At 48.4% G+C, this 26,845-nt stretch overlaps 1 protein-coding gene across 3 annotated transcripts in view; it reads left to right on the forward strand.

Annotated features, from left to right (window-relative positions):
* The window catches only part of LOC135059863 (V-type proton ATPase subunit S1-like protein), a 237,895-nt gene that overhangs the window by 194,452 nt on the left and 16,598 nt on the right, over positions 1 to 26,845 (forward strand). For all 3 annotated transcript variants that reach the window (XM_063963940.1, XM_063963939.1, XM_063963941.1), the window contains 2 exons: positions 413 to 463; positions 24,302 to 24,545. In XM_063963940.1, coding sequence (XP_063820010.1) covers positions 413 to 463; positions 24,302 to 24,545 — 295 coding nt within the window. The remainder of the gene's footprint in view (positions 1 to 412; positions 464 to 24,301; positions 24,546 to 26,845) is intronic.

Here is a 26,845-nt window from a genome sequence, read left to right on the forward strand (position 1 = left end):
TTAATTATACATATGGTACATTATACTACACAGGACTATGGTGTCTTTTCTATAGCATTCCTGTTATTAATATGGTACATTATCATGCATGGACTAGCAATATTTACGTATTTATCAAGACTCTGCATTCTAATGGCTAACCAAGCCTGTGCATTGGCTGGTCACACTTCCTCTGGAGACTGGGCCCCTACAAATTATTGCATTCCCCAGGTGGGCCCTTCATGCCTCAGTCCAACACTGTCTTAAATACCAGAGGTAGCTTGCCAATTGTTTGATCCTGACATAAAGCACACTATACCAGGCTCACCTTTCAGGACAGGAGCATCAGACAAAATAAATAGCTCTGATCCTGAATCATTACTTACTGAAAAAATAACATTTATTTTTGCTTTTTTCTCTCTCCTATTTGTAGACTTTCTTTAACCTTTCTCAAAGTTGGAAATATAAGAAGCCTTTCTGTAAGGTACGTATTTCATTACACATACAGGAAACAATACAGTATGTAACTACTCCCAAAATGCTTTACAAATAAATTATCCAAATACTCTAAACAACCTTAGGAAATACAGTAGATCTGGACTGCCATGACATGGATGTGACCTACCCAAACATGGATGTGGCCTGTCATAAAATGGGTGTGGCCTGCCATGAAATGGGTATGGCTTTTCTGAAAATGAGTGTGGAATCAGTGGATAAGCATGTGGTTTGGTTATTAATAATAATAAAATAAAATAATAAAATAATAAAAATTAATAATAACAAGTACACTGTAACTTTGCAACTGTACAAACTATTTTGCAATGCAAGGGTGCAAATAAGTTTTTTATTTATTTATTTATTTCATGCAGGGTAAATTCCAGCTGCTTTTGCACGTAGTCCACAAATACTGGACAGTACTGCAATTTAGACTTCAGTTTGGGTGCTCTCAAATCTAAATATTTCTGCACATTTTTAATCTGGCCCACCTGCAGTGTAACATGGTTTTACCATTTTGTTTTTCTTTGCACCCAATATAGAATCAACAAGGAGTTCTGTGTCGCTATATAATGGTGCACTGTTCTACACAAAAAAAGGGTATTGTAAGAGAGGAGGCCTGTGTGCAGTCTCCGTCTCTAGGTAGCATAGTGACTTGGAACACTACGGTCACTAGTAGACTCCTATGTGATGGGCACCAGACGGTAAGCAGTGGGCAGCGGCAGAAGCCGCCGTGGGTGGGTGCGATTGTGGCGCAATCGCTTCCCCCACACATAACGCAGGGGGAGAAATGACTGACTGATTTTTGCCTCTCTCTCCAGCGCAACACACAGTAGCATCTGCTGTGTGCTGTGCTGGGTAGAGAGGTTGCTGCAGCAGCCTGTCCTCCTTCTCCCCTGTGTGTGTGGGGAGGGAGGGGGGAGGTAGCAGGACCTTCGCAGGGCCCTTCAAAACAAGCCCGGGCCCAGGTAAAGAGTACGCCTCCTCTCAACTCCACTGGCGCTGTGCACAAGTATAGTGCGCATGAACAGTTCTCCGGGAAAATGGTGCGGCAACCATTTTCCTAGTGATCTTCCTACTGTGCATGCACATAAAGTGCCGGGAAAATGCCTGCCGCACCATTTTCCCCGGTCATTTCTAGGTGCAAGGTGTGTGGTGTGGCCCCCCTGGACCCAGGGCCCATGTGCACCACACTCATTGCACCCATTATAGATACACCACTGACATCAAGTGCTTTTATACAGTTTTGTTGACTTACAATACTACCCTTATGATTTCTTATACAAAATGCACTCATTAACTTGCACACATCTGAAAATACATAAGGAAATACATACACATTTGTATATCAAAGATACAATTAATACTGGAGTGGTGACACCACTAGGCACTGTATATTTTCAGAATTCTACATAGAAAAGCTATAAAATAACACTGTAGAATATACATTATTATTTATTTACTAAGTTTCTTATATAGCACAGCATATTATGTGGCACTTTACAATTAGAACAACAGTTACAGAACAAAACTGGGTAATAACAGACAGTCATAGAGGTAGGAGGGCCCTGCTCGCAAGCTTACAATATATAGGGAAACAGGCATTGATACACAAGGATAGGTGCTATCTATTGCATAGTTGTCTGGCCAGATTGCAGAGTTTCTGGGTAGGCTGTATGATATGGTCATGTGACCTGGGGTCAGGAGGATGGGAAAGTGAATACTGTATAAAGAAAACACTACATGTGAGGATGTGTGGCCTGTAAGTGGGGATATAATTAGATATAAATATTTAAGAAGGTTATGTGGGCGTGGAATTTGATAAGCTTGCAGTACAGATATAGGATCACTGAGCCTTTTGGTAAAGGAAAGAGAATACTGTACTTTTTAAATCATCTTGTGGAGCATTACAGACTTTGGGCTAGATGCACCATCGCTTAGAGAGTGATAAAATGTACAGAGAAAAAACACCAACCAATCAGCTTCTAACTGCCATGTCACAGGCCCTGTTTAAAAAATGACAGTTAGGAGCTCATTGGCTGGTCATTTATCACTCTCCATTTTATCACTCTCCAAGCGATGATGCATCTAGCCCGGTTTCTCTATATAGCATGTATACACTACCAGTGCCAGATTAAGGTCTTAATGGGCCTGGAGCTGAAATTTTTGAAGGGCCTGTTGTGTGCTTCCTCAGGGCTGTGATGGGGGCTACGGATATGGGTGCGTGACTAGTGCTGTATTTAAATATATGTATATATGCGTGTGTGTATGCGTGTTTGAAAATAAAATAAAAAATCTATCTATATATCTTTATCTCTCTCTATATCTATCTCTCTAGAGAGAGTCACTTGGGGGAATTTATTTTTTGGGTGACCATAAGTAATGAGCGCCCAATGGAACTATTCAATTGTATTGCCATGACTGCATGATTTCTGCTCGCAGTCTCTTGAGGTGGTGAGCAGAAATCTGTGAACAATTGGCTGTTGGATCGCCCAAACTGCTATTTTGGCAGCATGACCAATAGTTTAGACTGGTTTAGCCACATTATGCAGTTTTACCAAGTGCTTCTAAGTGATAAGCAATAGGTGGCCATAGCCTACACTTTCATTTGCATTACAATTGAATAGCTCTGTCGAGCTGCCATTAATTATGGGCATGCAAGAAACAACTGGATTCAACTCGCTAAGGGGGTCATTCAGACCTGATCACAAGCTAGGATTTTTTGCTGCGCTGCGATCAGGTCAGAACTGCGCGTCATACGGTTACAAAGCGGATTGTTGCAGAGTGATGGATTGTATGAAGAATCCATTCGCCCAGCCGATCACAAGGAGATTGACAGGAAGAAGGCGTTTGTGGGTGGCAACTGACCGTTTTCAGGGAGTGGTAGGAAAAATGCAGGCGTGTCCAAGCGTTTGCAGGGCGGGTGTCTGATGTCAATTTTGGGACCAGACAGGCTGAAGTGATCGCAGCGGCTGAGTAAGTCCTGGGCTACTCAGAAACTGCTAAAAACTTTTTTGTGCAGCTCGGCTGCACAGACGATCACACACTTGTAAAGCGAAAATACACTCCCCTATAGGCGCCGACTATCTGATCGCAGCGCTGCAAAAAGTAGCTAGCGAGCGATCAACTCGGAATGATCCCCTATGTCAAAGGACACAATATGTCTAATCAAAATAGATATGTAAGTGTGTTTGTGTGTATGTATGTATGTATGTATGTATGTATGTATGTATATATATATATATATATATATATATACACACAAACACACACACACACACACACTATGCTGTTACTGGGAGTGCCATACCGAAAAAAAACTCCTCACCTCAGGAGGCCCGGGCCACCTTCATGGAGAATCCTGCTGTCAATGCTGCCAGTGCTTCCTGGTGTAGTGGTGGCAAGGCGGCACACTCAGAGCCGGCCCTAACCAGTTTGATGCCCAAGGCAAGATTCTAGCTGGTGGCCCCTAGCATCGCCCGCTAGTTCCGCCTCTGACCAGCACCCTTCTCCCAGCATCGCACCCAACAGTACAGATCACAGCCGCAGCCAGCAACACCCATCATCCCTCATAAAGGGGACGAGAGGGATAGAGAGACAACGGGGTGAGAGAGAGAAAGAGAGAGAAAGGGACACAGATAGCAGGGTAGAGAAAGCAGGGTGAGACAGAAGAGAGAGAGGTGAGAGGGGGAGTGGGAGAGGGTTGAGAGAGAGGGGGAGCAGGGTTTAAGAGAGGGGAGGGAGAAGAGAACAAAAGAAAGAGATAGGTAGAAAGAAGGTTAGAGAGAAAGAAAAATAGGGAGAGAGAGAAAAAGAGCGAGGTGAGACAGAGGGAGGGGTAAAAGGAGAGAGCAGGAGAGAGAGAAATAAAGAGAATGAAAGAGAGGGGAGACAGAGAGGAAGGATGAGATATAATGGAAAGAAGGAAAGAAAGAAAGAAGGAAAGAAAGAAAGAAGGAAAGAAAGAAGGAAAGAAAGAAAGAAAGAAAGAAGGAAAAGAAAGAAAGAAAGAAAGAAAAAATAAGAATTTACTTACCGATAATTCTATTTCTCGTAGTCCGTAGTGGATGCTGGGAACTCCGTAAGGACCATGGGGAATAGCGGCTCCGCAGGAGACTGGGCACATCTAAAGAAAGCTTTAGGATCACCTGGTGTGCACTGGCTCCTCCCCCTATGACCCTCCTCCAAGCCTCAGTTAGGATACTGTGCCCGGACGAGCGTACACAATAAGGAAGGATTTTGAATCCCGGGTAAGACTCATACCAGCCACACCAATCACACTGTACAACTTGTGATCTGAACCCAGTTAACAGCATGATAATAGAGGAGCCTCTAGAAAAGATGGCTCACTACAACAATAACCCGAATTTTTTTTTTTTTTTTGGTAACAATAATTATGTACCAGTATTGCAGACAATCCGCACTTGGGATGGGCGCCCAGCATCCACTACGGACTACGAGAAATAGAATTATCGGTAAGTAAATTCTTATTTTCTCTGACGTCCTAGTGGATGCTGGGAACTCCGTAAGGACCATGGGGATTATACCAAAGCTCCCAAACGGGCGGGAGAGTGCGGATGACTCTGCAGCACCGAATGAGAGAACTCCAGGTCCTCCTCAGCCAGGGTATCAAATTTGTAGAATTTTACAAACGTATTTGCTCCTGACCAAGTAACTGCTCGGCAAAGTTGTAAAGCCGAGACCCCTCGGGCAGCTGCCCAAGATGATCCCACCTTCCTTGTGGAGTGGGCATTTACAGATTTTTGGCTGTGGCAGGCCTGCCACAGAATGTGCAAGCTGAATTGTACTACAACTCCAACGAGCAATCGTCTGCTTAGAAGCAGGAGCACCCAGCTTGTTGGGTGCATACAGGATAAACAGCGAGTCAGATTTTCTGACTCCAGCCGTCCTGGGAACATATATTTTCAGGGCCCTGACCACGTCAAGCAACTTGGAATCCTCCAAGTCCTTAGTAGCCGCAGGTACCACAATAGGTTGGTTCATGTGAAATGCAGAAACCACCTTAGGTAGAAATTGAGGACAAGTCCTCAATTCTGCCCTGTCAGAATGAAATATTAAGTAAGGGCTTTTATATGATAAAGCCGCCAATTCTGACACACGCCTGGCTGAAGCCAGGGCTAACTCGTCACTTCCATGTGAGATATTTTAAGTCCACAGTGGTGAGTGGTTCAAACCAATGTGACTTTAGGAAACTCAACACAACATTGAGATCCCAAGGTGCCACTGGAAGCACAAAAGGAGGCTGTATATGCAGTACCCCTTTTACAAATGTCTGAACTTCAGGCACTGAAGCCAGTTCTTTTTGGAAGAAAATCGACAGGGCCGAAATTTGAACCTTAATGGACCCCAATTTTTGGCCCATAGACAGTCCTGTTTGCAGGAAATGGAGGAAACGACCCTGTTGAAATTCCTCTGTAGGGGCCTTCTTGGCCTCACCCCACGCAACAAATTTTCGCCAAATGCGGTGATAATGTTTTGTGGTTACGTCCTTCCTGGCCTTGACCAGGGTAGGGATGACTTCATCCGGAATGCCTTTTTCCTTCAGGATCCGGCGTTCAACCGCCATGCCGTCCAACGCAGCCGCGGTAAGTCTTGGAACAGACAAGGCCCCTGCTGGAGCAGGTCCTTTCTTAGAGATAGAGGCCACGGTTCGTCCGTGAGCATCTCTTGAAGTTCCAGATACCAAGTCCTTCTTGGCCAATCCGGAACCACGAGTATAGTTCTTACTCCTCTCCTTCTTATTATTCTCAGTACTTTTGGTATGAGAGGCAGAGGAGGGAACACATACACTGACTGGTACACCCACGGCGTTACCAGAGCGTCCACCGCTATTGCCTGAGGGTCCCTTGACCTGGCGCAATATCTGTCTAGTTTTTTGTTTAGACGGGACGCCATTATGTCCACCTTTGGTTTTTCCCAACGGTTTACAATCAGGTGGAAGACTTCTGAGTGAAGTCTCCACTCTCCCGGGTGAAGGTCGTGTCTGCTGAGGAAGTCTGCTTCCCAGTTGTCCACTCCCGGAATGAACACTGCTGACAGTGCTATCACATGATTTTCCGCCCAGCGAAAATCCTTGCAGCCTCTGCCATTGCCCTCCTGCTTCTCGTGCCGCCCTGTCTGTTTACGTGGGCGACTGACGTGATGTTGTCCGATTGGATCAATACCGCCTGACCCTGAAGCAGGTGTTTCGCTTGACTTAGGGCATTGTAAATGGCCCTTAGTTCCAGAATGTTTATATGAAGAGATGTCTCCAGGCTTGACCATAAGCCCTGGAAATTCCTTCCCTGCGTGACTGCTCCCCAGCCTCGCAGGCTGGCATCCGTGGCCACCAGGACCCAGTCCCGAATGCCGAATCTGCGGCCCTCTAGAAGATGAGCACTCTGCAACCACCACAGGAGGGATACCCTTGTCCCTGGTGACAGGGTTATCCGCTGAAGCATCTGAAGATGCGACCCGGACCATTTGTCCAGTAGGTTCCACTGTGCGTGGAATCTGCCGAATGGGATTGCTTCGTAGGAAGCCACCATTTTTACCCAGAACCCTTGTGCATTGATGCACTGGGACTTGATTCGGTTTTAGGAGGTTCCTGACTAGCTTGGATAACTCCCTGGCTTTCTCCTCCGGGAGAAGCACCTTCTTTCTGGACTATGTCCAGAATCATCCCTAGGAACAGAAGACAAGTCGTCGGAACCAGCTGCGATTTTGGAATATTGAAAATCCAATCGTGCTGCCACAACACTACCTGATATAGTGCTACACCGATCTCCAACTGTTCCCTGGATCTTACCCTTATCAGGGAATCGTTCAAGTAAAGGATAACTAAAATTCCCTTCCTTCGAAGGAATATCATCATTTCGGTCATTACTTCAGTAAAGACCCGGGGTGCCGTGGACCATCCCTACGGCAGCGTCCGAACTGATACAGTTCTGTACCATAACCTGAAATACCCTTGGTGAGAAGGGTAAATTTTGACATGAAGGTAAGCATCCTTGATGTCCCGAGACATCATGTAGTCCCCTTCTTCCAGGTTTGCAATCACTGCTCTGAGTGACTCAATTTTGAATTTGAACCTCTGTATGCAAGTGTTCAAAGATTTTAGATTTTAGAGTTTAAAATCGGTCTCACCGAGCCGTCTGGCTTCGGTACCACAATAGTGTGGAATAATACCCCGTTCCCTGTTGCAGGAGGGGTACCTTGATTATCACCTGCTGGGAATACAGCTTGTGAATGGCTTCCAAAACTGCCTCCCTGTCAGCGGGAGACGTCGGTAAAACAGACTTTTGGAAACGGCGAGGGGAATACGTCTCGAATTCCAATTTGTACCCCTGAAATATTATCTGAAGGATCCAGGGGTCTACTTGCGAGTGAGCCCACTGCGCACTGAAATTCATTGAGAACGGGACCCCACCGTGCCTGAACTTGTAAAGCCCTAGCGTCATACTGAGGGCTTGGCATAGGCGGAAAAGGGTTTCTGTTCCTTGGAACTGGCTGATCTCTGCAGCCATTTTCCTCTCCCTCTGTCACGAGCAGAAAAGAGGAACCCTTTTGCCCGCTTGCCAACCAGGACTGCGCCTGATAATACGGCGTCTTATTTTGAGAGGCGACCTGGGGTACAGCCCCTCTTTTAAGGCAATACTTCCAAATGCCGTTTGGAATCCGCATCACCTGACCACTTTACTGGAATAATTGGACAACGCACTTATACTTGATGCCAGTCGGCAAATATTCCGCTGTGCATCATGCATATATAGAAATGCATCTTTTAATTGCTCTATAGGCAATAATATACTGTCCTTATCTAGGATATCATATTTCCAGTCAGGGAATCCGACCACGCCAACCCAGCACTGCACATCCAGGCTGAGGCGATTGCTGGTCGCAGTATAACACCAGTATGTGTGTAAATACATTTTAGGATACGCTCCTGCTTTCTATCAGCAGGATCCTTAAGGGCGGCCATCTCAGGAGAGGGTAGAGCCCTTGTTTTTACAAGCGTGTGAGCGCTTTATCCACCCTAGGGGGTGTTTCCCAACGCACCCTAACCTCTGGCGGGAAAAGGTATACTGCCCATAACTTTTTTGAAATTATCAATTGTTATCGGGGGGAAACCCACGCATCATCACACACCTCATTTTATTTCTCAGATTCAGGAAAACTACAGGAAGTTTTTCCTCACCAAACATAATACCCCATTTTTTTTGGTGGTATTCATATTATCAGAAAAGTGTAAACTTTTTCCATTGCCTCAATCATGCAATGTGTGGCCTTATTGGAAATCACGGTTGTCTCTTCACCGTCGACACAGGAGTCAGTACCCTTGTCGGCGTCTGTATCTGAGGTAACGGGCGCTTTAGGGCCCCTGTATGAGACGTCTGGACATGCACAAGCTGAGTAGCCGGCTGTCTCATGTCAACCACTGTCTTTTATACAAAGCTGACACTGTCACGCAATTTCAACAGTACATCCACTCAGGTGTCGACCCCCTAGGGGGTGACAACACTATTTCAGACACTCTACTCCGTCTCCTCATCATTTTTCTCCTCATACATGTCGACACCAACGTACCGACACACAGCACACACACAGGGAATGCTCTGATAGAGGACAGGACCCCACTAGCCCTTTGGGGAGACAGAGGGAGAGTTTGCCAGCACACACCAGAGCGCTATATATATACAGGGATAACCTTATATAAGTGTTTTTCCCTTTATAGCTGCTGTATTGTTATATACTGCGCCTAATTTGTGCCCCCCTCTCTTTTTTTAACCCCTTTCTGTAGTGTAGTGACTGCAGGGGAGAGCCAGGGAGCTTCCCTCCAACTGAGCTGTGAGGGAAAATGGCGCCAGTGTGCTGAGGAGATAGGCTCCGCCCCTTTCTCGGCGTCCTTATCATCCTTTTTCTGTATGTTTTGGCAGGGGTTAAATGCATCCATATAGCCCAGGAGTTATATGTGATGCATTTATTTTAGCCATATAAGGTTTTTATATCGATTTATTGCGTCTCAGGGCGCTGCCCCCCCCAGCGCCCTGCACCCTCAGTGACCGGAGTGTGAAGTGTGCTGAGAGCAATGGCGCACAGCTGCGGTGCTGTGCGCTACCTTATCTGAAGACAGGATCGTCTTCTGCCGCCGATTTTTCCGGACCTCTTCGCTTTTCTGGTTCTGTAAGGGGGACGGCGGCGCGGCTCCGGTGACCCATCCAGGCTGAACCTGTGATCGTCCCTCTGGAGCTAATGTCCAGTAGCCTAAGAAGCCCAATCCACTCTGCACGCAGGTGAGTTCGCTTCTTCTCCCCTTAGTCCCTCGATGCAGTGAGCCTGTTGCCAGCAGGTCTCACTGAAAATAATAAACCTAAACTAAAACTTTCACAGAGAGCTCAGGAGAGCCCCTAGTGTGCACCCTTCTCGTTCGGGCACAGAAATCTAACTGAGGCTTGGAGGAGGGTCATAGGGGGAGGAGCCAGTGCACACCAGGTGATCCTAAAGCTTTCTTTAGATGTGCCCAATCTCCTGCGGAGCCGCTATTCCCCATGGTCCTTACGGAGTTCCCAGCATCCACTAGGACGTCAGAGAAAAAGAAAGAAAGAAAGAGAGAAAGAGAGAAAGAGAGAAAGAAAGAAAGAAAGAAAGAAAGAAAGAAAGAAAAAGAAAGAAAGAAAGAAAGAAAAAGTTGAGATAAGTGGGTGAGAGGTTTGAAAGAGGGAGAGGGGGCAGGGAAGAGAGAATGAGAGGGAGAGAAAAGAATGAGAGAGAGAGGTAGAGAGAGGTGAGACAAAGGAGGGGGTGAGAGAAAGGAAGGGGGAGAGGAAAGAGGTGACAGAGTGTGTGTGAGAGAGAGAGAGAGAGAGAGAGAGAGAGAGAGAGAGAGAAAGAGAGAGGAGAGAGAAAGGGGAGAGAAAGAGGTGAGACAGACAGCAGGGTAGAGAAAGCAGCGCAAGAGAGTCGAGAGGAGGAGAAAGAAAAAAAGACAGAGAAAGAAAGAGAGACAGACGGTTGTGAGAGTGGGGGAGCAGGGTGTAAGAGAGAGGGAAAGAGAGCAAAAGAAAGCGAGGGAGAGAGGGTTAGAGAGAGAAAGTATGAGAAAGAAAAAGGTGAGACAGAGAGGTAGTGTAAGAGAGAGGGTTGAGAGAGAGTGGGATGGGTGGAGAGCAGGGGGGAGAGAGAGAGAATTAGAGAGACAGGGAGGATGCGAGACAAAGTTGAGTAAGACAGGGGTGTGTGAACGAGGGAGGGTCAGAGAAGAGGGAGCAGGGTATAGAGAGAAAGGTGACAAAGAAAGTGAGAGAGAAAATAAGAATTTACTTACCGATAATTCTATTTCTCGTAGTCCGTACTCGTAGTGGATGCTGGGGACTCAGTAAGGACCATGGGGAATAGCGGCTCCGCAGGAGACTGGGCACATCTAAAGAAAGCTTTAGGACTATCTGGTGTGCACTGGCTCCTCCCCCTATGACCCTCCTCCAAGCCTCAGTTAGGATACTGTGCCCGGACGAGCGTACACAATAAGGAAGGATTTTGAATCCCGGGTAAGACTCATACCAGCCACACCAATCACACCGTACAACTTGTGATCTGAACCCAGTTAACAGCATGATAACAGAGGAGCCTCTAGAAAAGATGGCTCACTACAGCAATAACCCGATTTTTTGGTAACAATAACTATGTACCAGTATTGCAGACAATCCGCACTTGGGATGGGCGCCCAGCATCCACTACGGACTACGAGAAATAGAATTATCGGTAAGTAAATTCTTATTTTCTCTAATGTCCTAAGTGGATGCTGGGGACTCCGTAAGGACCATGGGGATTATACCAAAGCTCCCAAACGGGCGGGAGAGTGCGGATGACTCTGCAGCACCAAATGAGAGAACTCCAGGTCCTCCTCAGCCAGGGTATCAATTTTGTAGAATTTTACAAACGTATTTGCTCCTGACCAAGTAGCTGCTCAGCAAAGTTGTAAAGCCGAGACCCCTCGGGCAGCCGCCCAAGATGAGCCCACCTTCCTTGTGGAGTGGGCATTTACAGATTTTTGTCTGTGGCAGGCCTGCCACAGAATTTGTGCAAGCTGAATTGTACTACAAATCCAACGAGCAATAGTCTGCTTAGAAGCAGGAGCACCCAGCTTGTTGGGTGCATACAGGATAAACAGCGAGTCAGATTTTCTGACTCCAGCCGTCCTGGAAACATATATTTTCAGGGCCCTGACAACGTCTAGCAACTTGGAGTCCTCCAAGTCCCTAGTAGCCGCAGGCACCACAATAGGTTGGTTCAGGTGAAACGCTGAAACCACCTTAGGGAGAAACTGAGGACGAGTCCTCAATTCCGCCCTGTCCGAATGGAAAATCAGATAAGGGCTTTTACAGGATAAAGCCGCCAATTCTGACACGCGCCTGGCCCAGGCCAGGGCCAACAGCATGACCACTTTCCATGTGAGATATTTTAACTCCACAGATTTAAGTGGTTCAAACCAATGTGACTTTTGGAACCCAAAAAACTACATTGAGATCCCAAAGTGCCACTGGAGACACAAAAGGAGGCTGTATATGCAGTACCCCTTTTACAAACGTCTGAACTTCAGGGACTGAAGCTAGTTCTTTTTGGAAGAAAATTGACAGGGCCGAAATTTGAACCTTAATGGACCCCAATTTCAGGCCCATAGACACTCCTGTTTGCAGGAAATGTAGGAATCGACCCAGTTGAATTTCCTCCGTCGGGCCTTACTGGCCTCGCACCACGCAACATATTTTCGCCAAATGCGGTGATAATGTTTTGCGGTTACATCCTTCCTGGCTTTGATCAGGATAGGGATGACTTCATCCGGAATGCCTTTTTTCCTTCAGGATCCGGCGTTCAACCGCCATGCCGTCAAACGCAGCCGCGGTAAGTCTTGGAACAGACAGGGTCCTTGTTGGAGCAGGTCCCTTCTTAGAGGTAGAGGCCACGGATCCTCCGTGAGCATCTCTTGAAGTTCCGGTTACCAAGTCCTTCTTGGCCAATCCGGAGCCACGAATATAGTGCTTACTCCTCTCCATCTTATCAATCTCAGTACCTTGGGTATGAGAGGCAGAGGAGGGAACACATACACTGACTGGTACACCCACGGTGTTACCAGAGCGTCTACAGCTATTGCCTGAGGGTCCCTTGACCTGGCGCAATACCTGTCGAGTTTTTCCCAACGGTTTATAATCATGTGGAAGACTTCTGGGTGAAGTCCCCACTCTCCCGGGTGAAGATCGTGTCTGCTGAGGAAGTCTGCTTCCCAGTTGTCCACTCCCGGAATGAATACTGCTGACAGTGCTATCACATGATTTTCCGCCCAGCGAAGAATCCTTGCAGCTTCTGCCATTGCCCTCCTGCTTCTTGTGCCACCCTGTCTGTTTACGTGGGTGACTGCCGTGATGTTGTCCGACTGGATCAACACCGGCTGACCTTGAAGCAGAGGTCTTGCTAAGCTTAGAGCATTGTAAATGGCCCTTAGCTTCAGGATATTTATGTGAAGTGGTGTCTCCAGGCTTGACCATAAGCCCTGGATATTCCTTCCCTGTGTGACTGCTCCCCAGCCTCGCAGGCTGGCATCCGTGGTCACCAGGACCCAGTCCTGAATGCCGAATCTGCGGCCCTCTAGAAGATGAGCACTCTGCAACCACCACAGGAGGGACACCCTTGTCCTTGGTGACAGGGTTATCCGCTGATGCATCTGAAGATGCGACCCGGACCATTTGTCCAGCAGGTCCCACTGGAAAGTTCTTGCGTGGAATCTGCCGAATGGGATTGCTTCGTAGGAAGCCACCATTTTACCCAGAACCCTTGTGCATTGATGCACTGAGACTTGGCTCAGTTTTAGGAGGTTCCTGACTAGCTCGGATAACTCCCTGGCTTTCCCCTCCGGGAGAAACACCTTTTTCTGGACTGTGTCCAGGATCATCCCTAGGAACAGAAGACAAGTTGTCGGAACCAGCTGCGATTTTGGAATATTGAGAATCCAATCGTGCTGCCGCAACACTACCTGAGATAGTGCTACACCGACCTCCAACTGTTCCCTGGATCTTACCCTTATCAGGGAATCGTCCAAGTAAGGGATAACTAAAATTCCCTTCCTTCGAAGGAATATCATAATTTCGGCCATTACCTTGGTAAAGACCCGGGGTGCCGTGGACCATCCATACGGCAGCGTCTGAACTGATAGTGACAGTTCTGTACCATAAACCTGAGGTACCCTTGGTGAGAAGGGTAAATTTTGACATGAAGGTAAGCATCCTTGATGTCCCGAGACATCATGTAGTCCCCTTCTTCCAGGTTCGCAATCACTGCTCTGAGTGACTCAATCTTGAATTTGAACCTCTGTATGTAAGTGTTCAAAGATTTTAGATTTAGAATCGGTTTCACCGAGCCGTCCGGCTTCGGTACCACAACAGTGTGGAATAATACCCCGTTCCCTGTTGCAGGAGGGGTACCTTGATTATCACCTGCTGGGAATACAGCTTGTGAATGGCTTCCAAAACTGTCTCCCTGTCAGAAGAAGACATCGGTAAAGCCGACTTTAGGAAAACGGCGAGGGGGAGACGTCTCGAATTCTAATTTGTACCCCTGAGATATCACCTGAAGGATCCAGGGGTCTACTTGCGAGTGAGCCCACTGCGCGCTGAAATTCATTGAGACGGGCCCCCCACCGTGCCTGATTCTGCTTGTAAAGCCCCAGCGTCATACTGAGGGCTTGGCAGAGGCGGGAGAGGGTTTCTGTTCCTGGGAACTGGCTGATTTCTGCAGCCTTTTTCCTCTCCCTCTGTCACGGGGCAGAAATGAGGAACATTTTGCCCGCTTGTCCACGAAAAGACTGCGCCTGATAATACGGCGTCTTTTCATGTTGAGAGGCGACCTGGGGTACAAACGTGGACTTCCCAGCTGTTGCCGTGGCCACCAGGTCTGAAAGACCGACCCCAAATAACTCCTCCCCTTATTAAGGCAATACTTCCAAATGCCGTTTGGAATACGCATCACCTGACCACTGACGTGTCCATAACCCTCTACTGGTAGAAATGGACAACGCAGTTAGACTTGATGCCAGTCGGCAAATATTCCGCTGTGCATCACGCATATATAGAAATGCATCTTTTAAATGCTCTATAGGCAAAATATACTGTCCCTATCTAGGGTATCAATATTTTCAGTCAGGGAATCCGACCGCGCCAACCCAGCACTGCACATCCAGGCTGAGGCGATTGCTGGTCGCAGTATAACACCAGTATGTGTGTAAATACATTTTAGGATACCCTTCTGCTTTCTATCAGCAGGATCCTTAAGGGCGGCCATCTCAGGAGAGGGTAGAGCCCTTACAAGCGTGTGAGCGCTTTATCCACCCTAGGGGGTGTTTCCCAACGCACCCTAACCTCTGGCGGGAAAGGATATAATGCCAATAACATTTTAGAAATTATCAGTTGTTATCGGGGGAAAACCACGCATCATCACACACCTCATTTAATTTCTCAGATTCAGGAAAACTACAGGTAGTTTTTCCTCACCGAACATAATACCCCTTTTTGGTGGTACTCGTATTATCAGAAATGTGTAAAACATTTTTCATTGCCTCAATCATGTAACGTGTGGCCCTACTGGAAGTCACATTTGTCTCTTCACCGTCGACACTGGAGTCAGTATCCGTGTCGGCGTCTATATCTGCCATCTGAGGTAACGGGCGCTTTAGAGCCCCTGACGGCCTATGAGACGTCTGGACAGGCACAAGCTGAGTAGCCGGCTGTCTCATGTCAACCACTGTCTTTTATACAGAGCTGACACTGTCACGTAATTCCTTCCAACAGTTCATCCACTCAGGTGTCGACCCCCTAGGGGGTGACATCACTATTACAGGCAATCTGCTCCGTCTCCACATCATTTTTCTCCTCATACATATCGACACAAACGTACCGACATACAGCACACACACAGGGAATGCTCTGATAGAGGACAGGACCCCACTAGCCCTTTGGGGAGACAGAGGGAGAGTTTGCCAGCACACACCAAAGCGCTATATATATACAGTGATAACCTTATATAAGTGTTTTTCCCCTTATAGCTGCTGTATTGTTAATACTGCGCCTAATTAGTGCCCCCCTCTCTTTTTTAACCCTTTCTGTAGTGTAGTGACTGCAGGGGAGAGCCAGGGGAGCTTCCCTCCAACGGAGCTGTGAGGGAAAATGGCGCCAGTGTGCTGAGGAGATAGGCTCCGCCCCTTTTTCGCGGACTTTTCTCCTGCTTTTTTATGGATTCTGGCAGGGGTTAAAATTCATCCACATAGCCCTGGGGGCTATATGTGATGTATTTTCGCCAGCCAAGGTGTTTTTATTGCTGCTCAGGGCGCCCCCCCCTAGCGCCCTGCACCCTCAGTGACCGAAGTGTGAAGTGTGCTGAGGAGCAATGGCGCACAGCTGCAGTGCTGTGCGCTACCTTGGTGAAGACAGGATGTCTTCTGCCGCCGATTTTCCGGACCTCTTCTGTCTTCTGGCTCTGTAAGGGGGCCGGCGGCGCGGCTCTGGGACCCATCCATGGCTGGGCCTGTGATCGTCCCTCTGGAGCTAATGTCCAGTAGCCTAAGAAGCCCAATCCACTCTGCACGCAGGTGAGTTCGCTTCTTCTCCCCTTAGTCCCTCGATGCAGTGAGCCTGTTGCCAGCAGGTCTCACTGAAAATAAAAAACCTAAACTAAAACTTTCACTAAGAAGCTCAGGAGAGCCCCTAGTGTGCACCCTTCTCGTTCGGGCACAAAGATCTAACTGAGGCTTGGAGGAGGGTCATAGGGGGAGGAGCCAGTGCACACCAGATAGTCCTAAAGCTTTCTTTAGATGTGCCCAGTCTCCTGCGGAGCCGCTATTCCCCATGGTCCTTACGGAGTCCCCAGCATCCACTTAGGACGTTAGAGAAAGAAAGAGCAAGACAGAGAAATGAGAGAAAGAAAAGAGAACGAGAGAGAGAGTTAGAGAGAGAGAGAGAGAGAAGGGGGTGACAAAGAGGGGGGTGGGGGGATACAGAATGAAAGAAAAAGAAAGGGAAACAGTGGAGGTGAGAGACCAGGGTTGAGAGAGGGGAAAAAGAGAGAGGTGAGACGGATGGAGGGTTGAGAGAGAGGGGGTACAGATGGCCCTGTGTACTTAGCTCTGTCCCCCTGCCCCCAGTACAAGTGACACTGTGCGTCCCTCCCTTCAGTGAAACGGCACTGTGTACCCCGGGCAGTAGTGGGTCCCCCTTCTCATCAGTGACAGGAAAAGCGGGTCCCCTTTCTTCTCCGGCAGCAGTGGGTCCCTTCTTCTGTTTTTTGTTGGATCATGACGTCGGGCAACAGCGTCAGAGAGTGGTAAAAAAGGTGAGTGCGGCTGGACTGGCTGGACCACCTCCTCCTGCTAGTACTGCTGCATGCCCCTTCATGGCACCACACTGCCGCAGGTCCCTGCTTAAAAAAAAAAAAAAAAGTGGCAGAAACAACATGGGGTGGCACCGACAGTGCCTCCAGTCACCCCACACAGCCTGTTCCCCCCCAGTCACCCCCCCTTACTCACACACACACAGCCTGTTACCCCCAGCCACACACCCCTCCCCACACACACACAGCCTGTTCCCCCCAGCCACACACCCCCTCCCCGCACATACACAGCCTGTTCCCCCTAGTCACACACACACACAGCCACCACCAGCCAAGTCATGCCCCCCCTCCCCTCACACGGCCTGTTACCCCGCAGTCACCCCCACACACACGCAGCCTGTTCACCCTAGTCACACACACACACACACACACACACACAGCCACCCCCCAGCCAAGTCATCCCCCCTCCCCTCAAACTCACACGGCCTGTTACCCCCAGTCACCCTCACACACAGACAGCCTGTTACCCCCAGTCACCCCCACACACAGACAGCCTGTTACCCCCAGTCACCCCCACACACAGACAGCCTGTTACCCCCAGTCACCCTCACACACAGACAGCCTGTTACCCCCAGTCACCCTCACACACAGACAGCCTGTTACCCCCAGTCACCCCCACACACACGCCGCCTGTTCACCCTAGTCACACACACTCACATACACACACACACAGCCACCCCCCAGCCAAGTCATCCCCCCTCCCCTCAAACTCACACAGCCTGTTACCCCCAGTCACCCACACACACAGCCTGTTACCCCGTCACCCCCCACACACACACGCAGCCTGTTACCCCCAGTCACCCCCACAGCCTGTTACCCCCAGTCACCCCCCCACACACACAGCCTGTTACCCCCCAACACACACAGCCTGTTACCCCCAGTCACCCCCCCCCACACACACGCACAGCCTGTTACTCGCAGTCATCCCCTCACCCACACACAAACAGCCTGTTATCCCCCCAGTCACACCCACAAAGCTGTTACCCCCAGTCACCCCCCCCCACACACACACACACACACACACACACACACACACACACACACACACACACACAACCAGTTACCCCCAGTCACCCCCTCCCACACACACACACACACCCTGTTACCCCCAGTCACCCCCTCCCACACACACACCCTGTTACCCCCAGTCACCCCCCCCCCCACACACACACACGCACAGCCTGTTACTCGCAGTCATCCCCTCACCCACACAGCCTGTTATCCCCCCAGTCACACCCACACAGCTGTTACCCCCAGTCATCCCCCCCACACACACACACACTACCAGTTACCCCCAGTCACCCCCTCCCACACACACACACACACACACACACACACACCCCTGTTACCCCCAGTCACCCCCTCCCACACACACACACCCTGTTACCCCCAGTCACCCCCTCCCACACACACACACCCTGTTACCCCCAGTCACCCCCCCCCCCCCCACACACACACACACGCACAGCCTGTTACTCGCAGTCATCCCCTCCCCCACACACAAACAGCCTGTTGTCCCCCCAGTCACACCCACACAGCTGTTACCCCCAGTCACCCCCCCCCCACACACACACACAACCAGTTACCCCCAGTCACCCCCTCCCACACACACACACACCCTGTTACCCCCAGTCACCCCCTCCCACACACACACCCTGTTACCCCCAGTCACCCCCCCCACACACACATCCTGTTACCCCCAGTCACCCCCCCACACATAAAGCCTGTTATCCCAGTCACCCCCCCCACACATACAGCCTGTTATCCCAGTCACCACACATACACTCAGCCTGTCCCCTCGCCCCACACACACACATGTATTCTGTACCTGTCACCTCCAAGTCCCCACAGAGGAAGCAGTGAGGGGCAGGCCACACACAGACTACCGCCGACGCCAGGAGCCAAGCAAATTCGGGGGCGTGGCCTAACATCGGACCCCCGTGGCCACGCCCATTTTTATGATTATTATTTTTATTTTTTTATTTTTTTATGACCTGGCTGGAGGCGGAGCTACCGGGACTCCGGAAGAAAGGCGGAAACACTGACTGGTGTTACGTCACTGCCTGTGCGGCGCAGGGAGGGTTAGTGACCCATTCCACTCCGCCGCCCATGAAGTTTGTGCCTGCGGTGGCCTTTGTGCGTGGGTGCCACAGGAGGAGGGGAGGTGGTCGGAGGGTGGCAATTGCAGGCTGCTGTAGCAGGAAAAATGTTTCCTGTCTACAGCCGCAGTACAGTAGATGCAGTGGGCCTATTTTGATGGGGGGCCTGGAGCTGCAGCTCCATCCGCCCCATTGTTAATCCGGCCCTGTACACTACACTCTAACCTATTGAAAAGTCTATCTTGCAATTGAAGGGCTAATTGCTTGATTTAATGTTGAACAATAGTGTATTGTGTCCCAGTGAGAACCACAGTTTACACTCAATAACAACTACAGATGTGTCCTCACACATCTTTCTTGAAAAAGGCTTATTGGCGTGGCGTTGCCACGATCGCTGCAATGTGTACCTATAGTAGTCCGCTACTAATCATGGGTATGTGCATACGCACACACCCACAGGGTATGTGTCGTTGGGTCGACACAACTTAGGTCGACAGTCATTAGGTCAACCACTATTGGTTGACATGCATTAGGTCAACAGGGTCTCTAGGTCGACAGGTCAAAAGGTCGACATTAGTTTTTAAAAAACTTTTTTTGGTGTTGTCTTCTTCGTAAAGTGACCGGGAACACCAATTAGTGCAATGTGTCCTCTCGCACGGCTCGCTTCGCTCGCCATGCTTCGGGCAAGGTGCCTCGCTCCGCTACCGCTGCACTCGGCACAGGTTACTATTCCCAATTGTAGTCCACGTGGATTGTAAAGTATGAAAAAGTAAAAAAAAGTGAAAAACTCATGTCGACGTTTTGAACTGTTGACCTAGTACATGTCGACCTATTGACCATGTTGACCTAGTAACCCTGTTGACCTAATGCATGTCGCCCAATACTGGTCGACCTAATGACTGTCGACGTAAGTGGTGTCGACCTAATGACCGTATCCCCACCAACAAAAGCAGCCGAGGAAAACTACATGTAACTACGGGTAACGGGAGTATACCTTCCTGCTACCCGTGCCCATACCATGTCGCAGACTCCCCCTCCCTATGTAGGGCAGTGGGAGCATCTTACTCCCGCTACCTGTGACTGCACACCGATTCCCTGCATACTGTAGCCATGTTGTGCCAGGACTCTTCATCGCAGGCAAAGATGTATAAAAACACAACTGTACATTACTACAGATGGGTTGCGGTCAATTTACCTACAATCAAAATCCCGACGGTCAAAATACTGACAAGGTCAAAATCCCGGCATCGACCTACAGTATATCAACATACACAGCAATCCCCATGTGAGGGGATGCGGTACACTTATATGGTGTCCATGTCGACATACATAGCCTATGTCGACATACACAACAATCCCCATGTGAGGGGATGCGGTACACTGATACAGTGTCCATGTCAACCTATGTCGACATACACAGACGCATACACAGCAAAAAAAGCAATAAAAAAATGTGTCGACTTTTTGACCTGTCAAAATTTTAAATGTCGGTATTAACCTTGTCGGGATTTTGACCGTCGGGACTTTTATTGTAGGTATTTCATACTAAACCCCTACAGATAATAAATAAAATACATAACATGTATAAAGAGGCAGCATGCCACTCCTCAGAGTAATCACTCACCCCCAACATTCACAGCCTTAGCTGGTTTCTGTGTACTTGCCTCTGCCAGCGATTCAGAATCTGTGCTCCATCTATGCAGCCGCAACCAGGGGCGGATTGGCCATAGGGACCCCAGGGAAGGTTCCCAGTGGGCTGATGTGCATGGGGGGGGGGGGCTGTTTTGTTTGTTGACATGTGAGTGTTGGTGCTGTCGCCAGGGGCGGATTGGCCATAGGGATCGCCATGGTTACACGGTATACTTCTGGTGCTGCCCACTTCTACAATTTCTCCAGGGCCACTTTCAGTTCCCAATCCACCCCTGGCCCCAACCAACACCTGGCGACAGGTCACAATCGAGGGGATTAGCAGTTAGAATACATTAGGTCCCTTTCTAATGACACACAGATACCAGGGTTCTGAAAGATTGTCTACAGGTGAGCAGGATTGAAACACTACACATTCAGGCAGAACACATGTACATTCCGGAATGATTTTAGACTGAGATTTGAGGCTGAAAACTAATCTATTCTTTAATATCCCAATAAGCCATGTTTGTACTTACTAAAACTGTGAGAAATCAAAGACTGACTGTATAAAGTTTGCTGTCACACAAGTTTTATTAAATGGCCCCAGAGTTATTCAGCTGGAAAGATGTGGCGTTCTGAAGCAGATTAGTGGTATATAGCCTGTTATTCTTCTGCTCTAGAAATGCTCTAAGCTTCATGTATTACAGACTTACTGAGCATTTTCTAAGCACTCTAATGTGCCCAAGTGCGGCAGAAAAGCAGTAGCTGCCCTAGATTCCAGCAGTGTCCATGTGCTTTGCAATATGAGAGGATATGAAAGTTGATTCAATAGTGTAAATGTTTAAACAATGTGAAACATAAATGAAAAAGTTTCCTTACCATGCCAGAACTTAAGACTGTACACTTCAGTTTGTCTCTTATTATTTAAAGCTATGGAAACCATTTGACTGGCAAAGACTTAGGGGGTCATTCCGACCCGATCGCTCGCTGCAGTTGTTCGCAGCGATCGGGACGGAACTGTGCATGCCAGGCAGAGGCGGTCGCTGGGCGGGAGATGGCGGCACGGCGGCGTTAGGCCACCGTTTTGGGGGTGCGGTCCGGCCAACGCAGGCGTGGCTGGACTGTGTGGGGGGCAGGCCGCAGCAGCTGCGTGACGTCACACGCAGCCGCTGCGACCTGGGGCAGCGACGAGCAACTCCCGGCCAGCCGCAGGAGCTGCGCTGGCCGGAAGTTACTCAACAAGTACAAAAGCATCGCCGCTGTGCGATGCTTTTGTACTTGTGGGGAGGGTGGGGGGGGGGGGGGCGGACAGACATGCAGGGCGGACTAGCCCTTTGCTGGGCGTCCCCCCGCATGTCTGGTAACATGATTGTAGCTGTGCTAAACTGCTACGATCAGCTCGGAATGACCCCCTTAATTGTATGTTCTTTCTTGAGTCTACAAAAAAAAAGTTCAGCACAATGAATTAAAAAGGATTGGATTTGCACCACACATTCTGACGTATTGCAAATCGAGGGCCAGGCGGAGGAGACAGCTGTCTAAAGATCCATACTGAAATGACAATAGGCAGTTTATTAGTATAGGATTAGGAGTAAATTCAGTCTTTGTTCTATTCCAGATCTGGTTGCAGCGTCAGTGATGTGGTAGGTGCACCCTATAGCGCAGTGTTTTTCAACCACTGTGTCGTGGCACACTAGTGTGCCCTGAGCAGTCTCCAGGTGTGCCGCCATAGAAGCAGAGCTAGATCCATATAGTGTTTTGCTGCTACTGAAGCCATGAAACAATCAATACTGGTGGGGTTAGTGGTTACAGAGCCCATTCTAATTTTGGGCCCGGGCAGTGTTGGGCTCTTCTGGCGTTCTCAGATGTGGCTCAGGCGTTACCTATGGAGAAGCTGTGACATGACATCCTAGGACATGCAACTGCACCATGCATCACCATTATCTTTGAGTGTGCCTTGGCAATATTTAGATCTTGTTCAGTGTGCCGCGAGTTGTAAAAGGTTGAAAATCTCTGCTATAGCGTGTACTAGCTCCTGCCGGCATCACAACCATGACCAGTACAGGAAGTTATAGTGAGTGGTGAAACAGGGGTGGTAATGTTGTACAAGCCTTGTATAATGTATGCAGGCATAGCACTGCTATAAAGTGTGGGGACACAGTGCAGCTATAATATGTGGGGACACGGCACTGATATGATGTGTGGGGACACAGTGCTGATATGATGAGTGGTGAGTGGGACGCAACATTGATATTATGTGTGGGGGGCACGGTGCAGCTATAATGTGTGGGGGCACAGGGCTGATATGATGTGTGAGGGCAGAGTGCAGCTATAATGTGTGGGGGCACAGGGCTAATATGATGTGTGGGGACACAGCTGATATGATGTGTAGGGGCACAGGGCTGATATGATGTGTGGGAATGCAGCGCTGATATGATGTGTGGGGGCACAGGGCTGATATAATGTGTGGGAATGCAGTGCTGATATAATATGCGGGGACACAGCGCTGATATGATGTATGAGGGCACAGTACTGAGATGATGTGTGGGGGCACAATGCTGATATGATGTATGGGGCCACAGTACTGAGATGATGTGTGGGGGCATAGTGCTGATATGATGCGTGAGGACACAGTGCTGAGATGATGTGTGGGGACACAGTGCTGATATGATGGGGACATGGTGCTGAGATGATGTGTGGGGACACAGTGCTAATATGATGTGTGGGGACACAGTGCTAAGATGATGTGTGGGTACAGAGCGCTGATATGATGTATGGGGCACAGCGCTGAGATGATGTGTGGGGGTGCAGTACTGATATGATGTGTTGGGGCACAGTGGTGATATGATGTATTAGGCGGCCACAGTGCTGATATGATGTGTGGGGGCACAGTGCTGATATGATGTATGGGGCCACAGTACTGAGATGATGTGTGGGGGCATAGTGCTGATATGATGCGTGAGGACACAGTGCTGAGATGATGTGTGGGGATACAGTGCTGATATGATGGGGACATGGTGCTGAGATGATGTGTGGGGACACAGTGCTAATATGATGTGTGGGGACACAGTGCTAAGATGATGTGTGGGTACAGAGTGCTGATATGATGTATGGGGCACAGCGCTGAGATGATGTGTGGGGGTGCAGTACTGATATGATGTGTTGGGGCACAGTGGTGATATGATGTATTAGGCGGCCACAGTGCTGATATGATGTTTGGGAGCACAGTGCTGATATGATGTATGGGGGCACAGTGCTGATATGATGTATGGGGGCACAGTGCTGATATGATGTGTTGGGCCACAGTGCTGATATGATATGTGGGGGACATAGGGCTGCTAGAATATGTAGAAGAAGAAGGCTGGCATAATTTGGGGATGAACAAGATTGGTACAAAAGTTGGGTCACTGGGCTGGTGTAATCATTGTAATGTATTAGGTCACAGTGCTGCAGTAGTTTCTGGGAGCACTGTTATGTTAACATACAGTACTGTATATTTGTCCCTTTGCATCACACGTTTATCTGTTCATTAGAGAAAATCACTCTTCAGCTACACCCACGTTTACTTACACCCAGAGTTTATTCCATTAAACACATAGAAAGCACGTATAGCAGAAAGTAGCACATTATATCATTATATCTACTTATATAATATCAATCTTTTCTTTTAGATTTTTATTAGTAAAAAGTTACTACAAACTTTCAGTTCAAAACTGGTATAAACTGCAAAGCGTCCAGATCCTGTTCAACCATTCTGTACAAGCAACATTCAATACCACAAGAATATTTGCCCCGATCAGCTATTCCTACCACTGTCAGCACGTCAGCAGTCTGCAGAAATACGATGCATTGCTAGTCCCCAGCTCTGCGGATGACAGATCTAGACTGTGGGATGTCACTTTCCTGGATTTTCAGGTAATAAAAAAGGTTAAGTTGCTGGACATAAAAGATATATATTTTTTACAAGAACATGAAAGTAGATGAAAAGTAATAAGAGTAATAAGAATAAAGAAACGCTTATAGTAATACATTTGTGTACATTTAACATATACATATTGAAAGCCTGAGAGCGTTTAGATTAACGAGGCCTTCCTGCTATACTATCAACTGCCAAGCATTATATTACCCTGATGTTACAGTTGTATCCTCCAGGCAATGATGTTACCAAAGAGGACTGTCATCCTGATGTCTCACTTTGGTTTTAAAACATATAGGTTCATGTTAAGAGGCTGGTGTTGAGTTGGACCTATGTGCAGTAAAGGTAGGTATCTGTTCATTGTGTCTCTCAACACTTATGGAGACAGACCAGGGGAGGGTAGAGGTGGACTAGTGTAGACCAAGTTCCATGTACCTGATGACTGATGTAGGGTTGACAGGAGAAAAAAGTAATACATTTAAAAAATAAAACTTGTGCATCCTAAGAAAGTTAAAACAGCTCTAGTGCTGCCACTTTAGGCTGGTGTCAGCAAAATGAGTGGGGGATTATAGTTCCCCCAAAAATGACAATGCCAGCATTAGGTTGCTCCAGGTTGAGCAGAAGTACAATATAGCACAAAACCCCATTATTTGGGGCCCCCCTGAGATAGTGAAAACAGGTCAGCTTTGCCTGTATTCCCTACCATTGACATGTGGTGAGGTGAATGGTAGGGGAAGCGCACATGGTGATGGGTCTGAAAGCTGGTAGCCTGTCTCACCCTCTACTCACCGTAACTCTCCCCTCACTACACTAAGCTACTGTGTCCATTAAGGGGTCTATTTACTAAGCCTTGGATGGAGATAAAGCCGCTGGAGATAAATTACCAGCCAATCGGCTCCTAACTGCTATGCCACAGGCTGCGTTTGAAAAATGACAGTTAGAAGCCAATTGGCTGGTACTTTATCTCCAGTGACTTTATCTCCATCTAAGGCTTAGTAAATAGACCCCTAAGGGGGACATTTACTAAGTAGTGATAAGAGCGGAGAAGTGAGCCAGTGGAGAAGTTGCTCCATCAACCAATCAGCAGCTCTGTATAATTTAATAGTATGCAAATTATACATGTTATTTCAGTGCTGATTGGTTGCCATGGGCAACTTCTCCATTGGCTCACTTCTCCGCTCTTATCACTGCTTAGTAAATGTCCCCCAGAGTCTACTACCTCCGTCCCTGTGTCTTCTCTTGCTGCTACTGACTGCAGTGCACTTCCTGGTCACATGACACATCCAAGTGACCCTCAGGGCACAAGGCCCGTCCCCACACTCATAGGTATGCCTCTATTAGCTTCCTTTCTGTGCAGCGTTACTGGCTATGGTGTCGCCCCGCACTCAGCTCTGCAAAGCATTGTAGGGGTGGTCATCGGTGTGTCGATATGGTATGTGACCATGTCAATGTCGATATGGTAAGTGACCATCGATGGCTGCCAACTGTGTAATGGGTGACCATTGATGGTTTCCACAACCGATGGTCATCCCATTTCTTTCATTGACTGGCCCGTGGGTTAAACAGATTATGGGGTGGTGCTGTGCAGGTGTTGGGGGGTGGTTATGCCATGCCATCGATGGAGGTAAACCATCTGATTCTCCCCCATCGATGGCAAAAGTATTCTACATTGACTGTAAACCATTGCTGATTAGTAATTATTAATCATTGATGGTCAGTGGCCATCCCTAAAGCAGTGTCAGACTTTAGAACCGAGGCAGAGCTGTCGCTGCCTCATCTCTCGTCTTCCTGCAGCTCCAGGAGTCTCCACAAAGCTGGTGAGTGATAGCTATAAACAGGAATACAATAAACAAGGATGTTTCTGTTATATATATTCATTTTTATAAAAAAGGAGTTTGACAGGGAGTATGAGGCTCTGCCTACCCTGACTGCACGTCTCTGTTACCTACAGTGAATGACCCTGTAGGGAAGTAAGCTATTCCTACACGCCTGTGCGATGAGTTTTAAAGTTTTAAAGCTACATGAGACACCGCCTTGTCCGTATTATGGTCTCATGTCATGTGCTGCACATTCACTGGATTTGAGGGTACACGGGTTGGGTACAAAATCCTGGCAGTCACAAACTCCACACTCAGGATGCTGACAGCGGCATACTGGTGATCAAAGTACCGACGGATCCCGGTATTTCTCTGACGTCCTAGTGGATGCTGGGGACTCCGTCAGGACCATGGGGATTAGCGGCTCCGCAGGAGACAGGGCACAAAAATAAAGCTTTAGGATCAGGTGGTGTGCACTGGCT

This window comes from Pseudophryne corroboree, chromosome 1 (assembly GCF_028390025.1).
Source record: "Pseudophryne corroboree isolate aPseCor3 chromosome 1, aPseCor3.hap2, whole genome shotgun sequence".
Taxonomy (NCBI): Eukaryota; Metazoa; Chordata; class Amphibia; order Anura; family Myobatrachidae; genus Pseudophryne; species Pseudophryne corroboree.